General features: G+C 35.4%; 1 protein-coding gene across 1 annotated transcript; it reads right to left on the reverse strand.

The window, feature by feature from the left end:
- Positions 1-4,486: 4,486 nt before the first annotated feature.
- On the reverse strand, positions 4,487-6,462 carry LOC109808847 (acid phosphatase 1). Its single transcript, XM_020372005.3, has 3 exons — positions 6,020-6,462; positions 5,130-5,339; positions 4,487-4,744 (listed from the first exon to the last, which is right to left on the reverse strand). The coding sequence occupies exons 1-3, from the start codon at positions 6,442-6,444 to the stop codon at positions 4,567-4,569; spliced, it is 813 nt and encodes a 270-aa protein (XP_020227594.1). The 5' UTR covers positions 6,445-6,462; the 3' UTR covers positions 4,487-4,566.
- Positions 6,463-7,851: the final 1,389 nt, after the last annotated feature.

Consider the following 7,851-nt stretch of genomic DNA (forward strand, 5'->3'; position numbering starts at 1 on the left):
TTATTCTCAGTGACCATGGGTTAATTAATCTTGTATCAGATGAGAGCATGTGGATTATTGATAGTGGTGCTACACTGCATGTTACACCAAGGAAGGAGTTCTTCACATCTTACACTTCTGGTGATTTTGGAGTGTTAAAGATGGGTAATGATGGTGTGTCTAAAGTGATTGGTGTTGGTGATGTTTGCTTGCAAACCAACATGGGAATGCAGTTGTTGCTTAGAGGAGTCAAACATGCTCCTGATGTTCGTTTTAATTTGATTTCTGTGCAGATGCTTGACGATGGTGGTTATGATAACCACTTTGGTTCTGGAAAGTGGAAACTCACTAAAGGTAACTTGGTTGTGGCTAGAGGGGAGAAAAATTCTAAACTGTATTGGACTAAAGCTTTGGTTGCTAAGGACAGTGTGAATGCTATGTATATGGAGGCATCTTTGTGGCACCGAAGGCTTGGTCATATCAGTGAAAAGGGGCTTAATTGTTTGGCTAAAAAGAATGTTTTTTTGGGATTGAAAAGTGCAGAGTTGGAGAAATGTTCTCATTGCATGGCTGGTAAACAAACTCGAGTATCCTGTAATAAGTATCCTCCCTCAAGAAAGCCAGAGTTGCTTGAATTGGTGCATTCTGATGTATGTGGTCCATTGAAGGTAAAGTCATTTAGTGGTGCACTTTACTTTGTTACTTTTATTGATGATTGTTCCAGAAAGCTATGGGTCTATGCATTGCAGAGGAAGGACCAAGTGCTTGAAAAGTTCAAAGAATTTCATGCTTTGGTTGAGAGGCAGTCAGGCAAGAAGCTGAAACGCATTCGTACTGACAATGGTGGTGAGTACCGTGGACCCTTTGATGTCTATTGCAAGCAGCAGGGTATCAGACATGAAAAGACTCCTCCTAAAACTCCTCAATTGAATGGTTTAGCAGAGAGGATGAACAGAACATTGCTTGAGCGGGTGAGATGTATGCTCTCAGATGCTAAATTACCTAAACATTTTTGGGGTGAGGCACTATACATGGCAGTGCATGTTATTAATCTCACTCCTACTGTTATTCTTGACAGTGAGGTGCCAGACAAAATTTGGTTTGGCAAAAATGCTAGTTATGATTACTTGCGTGTCTTCGGTTGTAAGGCATTTGTTCATGTTCCAAAGGATGAAAGATCCAAATTGGATACGAAGACAAGACAATGTATCTTTATTGGTTATGGTCGGGATGAATTTGGCTTCAGGTTGTATGATCCTGTTGAAAAGAAGCTTGTTAGAAGCCGTGATGTGCAGTTCATGGAAGACCAAACCATTGAAGATATTAACAAGGTGGAGAACACTACACCCGAGAAAGATAATAATTTGACTGATGGTAATCCCATGCGGTTGCCTGTTCACAATCTGGATAATGTTGAGATTGATGCTCAGAATGATGAGCAACATGGTGATGTTGATGATCAACAAAAAGGAGATGTATTAGAAGTTCCAATTGATGATGCTCAAGAGGAACATGATATGGTACATGATGATGATCTTGATAATGCTCATGAATTACCACAACTCCCTCCTAGGAGGTCCAACAGGTTGAGACACTCGTCTTCCAGGTATTCTTCTGCTGAGTATGTGACCTTGACTGATGGAGGTGAACCTGAGTGTTTTGAAGAGGCTTTGAAAAGTGAAGAAAAGCAACAGTGGTTGGATGCAATGCAAGATGAGATGAAATCCTTGCATGATAATCACACTTATGACTTGGTGAAATTGCCTAAGGGTAAGAGGGCCTTAGAGAACAGGTGGATTTTCAGGGTAAAACAAGAAAGTAATTCTACATCTCCGAGGTACAAAGCCAGATTAGTGGTGAAAGGGTTTAGACAGAGAAAGGGTGTTGATTTCAATGAGATTTTCTCACCTGTGGTAAAGATGTCATCCATTATAACTGTATTAAGTTTAGCTGCTACTCTTGATTTAGAGGTTGAGCAGATGGATGTGAAGACAACTTTCCTTCATGGTAATTTGGAGGAAGAGATTTACATGAAACAACCCGATGGTTTTCTTGTTGAAGGCAAAGAAGGCTATGTGTGTAGGTTGAGAAAAAGCCTATATGGTTTGAAGCAGGCTCCAAGACAGTGGTATAAGAAGTTTGAGTCTTTTATGTGTGAGCAAGGCTACAAGAAGACTACTTCTGATCATTGTGTCTTTGTTAAAAAGTTTTCTGATGATGACTTTATTATCCTGTTATTGTATGTTGATGACATGCTTATTGTTGGGAAAGATGTTTCCAGGATTGACAGGTTAAAGAAGCAACTGGGCGAGTCATTTTCCATGAAAGACTTGGGAGCTGCTAAAAAGATTCTTGGTATTAGTATCACACGTGATAGAAAAGAGAAGAAGCTTTGGCTATCACAGGAGCACTACATTAAGAAGGTATTGCAGAGATTCCAGATGGAAAATTCTAAAGCAGTAAGCACTCCTCTTGCAGCTCATTTTAAATTGAGTGTTGAGCAAAGTCCTTCAAATGAAGCTGAGAAGACATATATGAGCAGAGTTCCTTATGCATCTGCGGTGGGTAGTTTGATGTATGCAATGGTATGTACAAGACCAGATATTGCATATGCTGTTGGTACAGTAAGTCGATTCTTATCAAATCTAGGTAGAGAGCATTGGAATGCTGTGAAATGGATTTTGAGGTATCTTCATGGTACTAGTGGTTTAAGGCTTTGTTTTGGAGGAGATAAGCCTACTTTGGCGGGTTACTCAGACTCAGATATGGCTGGAGATGTTGATTCCAGAAAGTCCACTTCGAGCTATTTGATTAACTTTGCAGGGGGAGCTGTAGCTTGGCAATCAAGACTACAGAGGTGTGTAGCATTATCTACTACAGAGGAAGAGTTCATTGCTATTACTGAAGCATGCAAGGAGTTGCTATGGTTGAAGAAATTCTTGCAGGAACTTGGTTTTGTGCAGGACAAGTACCCTTTATTTGTTGATAGTCAGAGTGTTATCCATGGCAAGAATCAAACTTTCCATTCTAGGTCCAAACATATTGATGTAAGGTATCATTGGATACGTGATGCTTTGGATGCTAAGCTGTTGGAGTTGGCTAAAATTCATACTGATGATAATGGTGCTGATATGATGACTAAAGCATTGCCAAGAGAAAAATTTGAAGTTTGCTGTGAGATCGCTGGTTTGGCGGTTATCTCCACATAGTTGTGAGGGGGAGATTTGTTGGGTATTGGGCTCCCTTCCTATGTGGAGAAAAGGCCCAAAATTGAGAAGCCCAATTTTGTCTCACTTAAAAAACCAAGTGGAGAGGGGTCTCTTAGGAAGAACAAGAGAGAGAGAAAATTACACAACCGTCAGGAGAGAAAGAAGAGAGAAAAAGAGCAAAAATTTGGTTCCCACACACAGAGCAGTTTCAGTAAAATTGCGATCCCCACTTCGTTTACCGTTGGATCGGGCTGGAAATTTTACATCAGGTTCTTAACACGGTGATCTTCGTTTTGACCGTTGGGATCGTGGATTGGAGGTCTGTGGTTAGAGAAATCAATTTCGTACGGTTGCTCTAATTTGAGGTTTCTTCTTCTTTATTCTTCAGTTGGAAAGCCTTGTTGCTTTAATATATCGGTTGGTTGTAAGCATTTGTTTATGCATTTGATTAGACTCTCTTGTACCCTAATTTGATCATAGTGGAGCTTGATTGACTGGCTTGTGCCCGTGGGTTTTTACTTCTCACATTGAGAGGGTTTTCCCACGTTAAAAATATTTGTGTCTCTTTGTGATTATTTTCTACCATTTATTTGTTTGTTGTTCCTCGTTGATTTTTGCAAGTTGGGAGAATTATTTCCGCTGCGTACTTTGATACTCTTGATTATTCTATTGTTGTTTCCCCTATCATATATGTATGTTGAATTAGTATCAGTTGGCACATTTATTTTCACCGAAACAAATAGTTATATAAAATTTGGGAAGATTTAACAACAATTGGTAGAGAAGAACAAGATCGTACTACAAGAGAAGGTGCTGTAGCCACGACAGATACTGAACAAGAGAATGCAAAGAGCTAAGTGCTAACAATGTCAATTTAAATATTTAACAAGGAACCAATAGGTGACGCCTAAAAAATAATTAGAAAAAAAAATGAGAGGTTACTTATTAAAAAAAAAAGGATAATTTTAGGAAGTTGTAAAAAAATTAAAAAAAATGATCTATGTAAAAATAGACACTAAAATTACTTATCATAACTATATCCTCTTTATGTATAAAGGTATACATGATAGACTTAATATCATCAATATGACCTATATCCATCTTAATAATATTGAAGTGAGTGCTGCAACTATATAATTAACATGTTTATCTGGAATCGAATTTAATAATACTGGTTAAGGAAGAACAAGTTCACATTAATTGCTCAACGCTTTCGGTGATATCAAATATATAATGAGAGTTTGATTCTTGTTGCTGGATGGAAAATGTGCTATATATTATCTTTATTTGAGAATTCATTGATTGCAATAAATTGTTTTTTAATATAAGTTGAAAATGAGGGAGAAATAAAGCAATCACAATGAATGAGAATGACACATTAGGCAACATAGTACATTGGATTTGGGAGTTTAAATGCCCTTTTGGGACTAGGAGTCCCCTCAATGCTACTGTATTGATCCCCAAGAATGCCCCAAATGCGATAACCATAATTCACTATTTGTCTTCTCACATCAGTCTTGTACTGTTGCACTGATATCAATTCATCAGCAGGATCTCTGATATTAGACAAAAAGGAAAGAAGAATATTATCTAAAAAAAATTCAAATCATAACTATTCCAAATCATTAAAAATGATAACTTATCATTTATCTACACAGTCAGTCCAACAATATTAAGCCTTAGGAGATGTATTGTAAAAAATTAAGTCTTACATTAATTAAAGATAAAATAAACAAAGAGTATCTTATAAAATTAATTTTATAAGATTAAATTAGATTTAAATTTATTTTTTAAAATAATATCACAGTCACAAATATACTTTGTTTACTTTATCCCTGATAAATGGGAAACTTGAGTTTAAAGATTTGGCCTTAAAAGGAGAACGGAAGAAAATAAAATAACCTAAGAGATGATAATGTGAAAGGGTTAAATAGTACTCACCTGAAGACAATTTTAGTCCAACCATAATAACCAACCTTGACAAGGTTGTCAATTGTGACCGATCTGAGATGCTCCTTCCTTGCAGTAACCAAAATGATTTGCACACCCCTTGATTTAAGTTCATTGTAAAGCTTCAATGAGTGATCAAGAGCTGGTGCATTGCCTTTGCTCATCCATTCCTCTAGAGATGTCACATTCAGTTTCTTTCCCCTATTGTCAAAAAAATCCATCATCATTCAAATATTATTATTAGCAAGCACAACGAGATCAAGGTAAGAACCCTATAGTTTAACAAGCAATTTGAACTATATAGCTTGCATGTTTTGATTCACATTAGATAATTTAGAATCACAGTTAAAAGACCAACTAACTTAATTTTAAGTAAGTAGTTAATTTATCCTATGTTTGGATACGCACCAATATTAATATGCCGCAATCCACTTGAAACAATAAATACTAGTTTATGCATCAATTTGGTATTTTGGACTTGATCTTATTGACAAACATGGATCTCGGAAGCAGATCCAAACATGCACTTAGAATCACGTTAAAATACCAACTAATATAATTTTAAGAAAATGTTAACATGTCAGGTTCTACCATTCTACAAAGAGTAGATTCTTAATTACGATGAGCTGATTCTGAATCCAGAATCAATTTAATTGTAGCAACTTTTGACGACTTTTCGCTGAAACAGAAACAGAAATTTTATAATGAGTTCTACAACTAAATTACTTTTAGAATAAAAAAATTCAAATATAAATCAGATCATTTCATGTCAAAATCAATTTTGACTAACCAATTTTAAAAACTCAATTTTGAAAACACTAACTCAAACATCCACAAGAAGGTAGTAACCAAACATGATATGATGTAAATTTTGGAATTACCCATATAGATTATTCTTATAGTAAGGAACTGTTGAAAGGAGGGTATCATCAACATCAAAAATCCAAGCATCCAACCCATCTTTCTTCAAATTACAACTGGTGCTGAGATAAACCAAGCACTCATCAGTTGCCCTCTGTGAGTCCACTTTGTACTGTGTGGACTTGACATATTTTCCAATGTATTCAATGCACTCTTCAGGCACAACTTGGAACTCCCTAATGTTGTGCAACTCCACATTCATCCTCCAACTTTCACAATAGTTCTTCAGGCTGATCTTCAATCCATCATGTGTCTGCTGCTTCAGAATGTTCCAATCGGCAACTGCTAGAGGAATCAAAAGGCATGCGAAAACCAAACAGCACCATAGTGCTTTCCCCATTTTTTTCTCTTGACAAAAGTGCATAATGAAAGGACAACGTAGCATATAATGGAGCAACCATATATTCCATTTTAAAGTTTTTATGTGTGCAGTGGTTTGAGAATGAGACCAGGTCACATGGGTCTGATTGAATGTGGTTGCCACAAAAATTGACCTGCATCAATTCACATGCTACCATGGCTGGCAGAATACTTGAACTAAAGAAAATGACAAGAATGAGGGAGGACGTGCCTATATATTTCCTATGAAGGTCACAAACTTTAATGTAAAAGACAAAAAGTTAGACCAAAAAAATGTAAAATGCTAAAATAGACTGTGCTTGCTTTCACGTGACAAATGGATTTATCTATATTGAATACACACCAGAACAATAAGCAGGTGAGATGCCCAGTTTAATGCTATCATTTTTTATTATTTATAATTATTTATATAAAATAAATGTTTTCAATTATATCAGAAAAATAAAATATATAAAAAATGGCAACATAAAATTAAGATTTACATAAACTCAAGTTTGATATTACTTGGGATAAAATATATTTTTCATCTTTTATTTTATTGTAAAAATTTATTTTGATTATTTATTTTTTTTAAAAGATTCACATTGATCCGTAAATATTTAAATATAAGTTAATATTATTTTTTTTGGAAATAGTGATTTTTTGAGGCACAACTTTGAATAATTTTTTAATTAATTTAAAATATGAAACTTGTAACGACCCGTCTTGACCGTCACACTGCAGAACAACACAACACACTACTGAAATATGTGCTAAAATAATATAATAAGATTATTTACAACACAAGTTGCTAAGCAAGCAACAAAAAAAAATCTAATTATATACAACAAAATTTGCTATTATAAGGTAGTCTACAAAAGAAAATATCTACTCCAGACACCTCCTGTGGCCTCTAGCAACTATTTTCCAGCTTATTCCTGCCATGATCTCATACATCGTATAATCATCGTAGTCCAAACCACATGGAAACATGCAAGGATAAGCTAGAGAAAATAAACAACTCATAATAATGGTCACCATGTTCAACACAATAACAAACAACACATGTATTACATACCTCTCAACAACACATATTTAAAAGCAATTTACAACACAGGTAATCTAACAATGTTATCATCATTATCATACTTGTTCAACATACAACGCACAACACATAGGCAACACATATATAGGAAAATAACTTACAACACTAGCAACTTAACATCACTTTTATCATCAAATAGTTCAACACACAATACATGTAACTTAGCATCACTGTCATCATTTCCATCAACTTGTTCAACATATAATACATAATACTAAAACAACATATGAATATAAAAGCAACCTGCAACACAACGTCACTACCAACAATAACAACTTATTCATCAGGCAACACACAAAACATAGACAACATACATCTCAACAACACCTTCACAACACACCAACACAT

The sequence above is a fragment of the Cajanus cajan genome, chromosome 7, assembly GCF_000230855.2.
Source record: "Cajanus cajan strain Asha chromosome 7, NIPB_CcT2T_4, whole genome shotgun sequence".
NCBI classification, from domain to species: domain Eukaryota; kingdom Viridiplantae; phylum Streptophyta; class Magnoliopsida; order Fabales; family Fabaceae; genus Cajanus; species Cajanus cajan.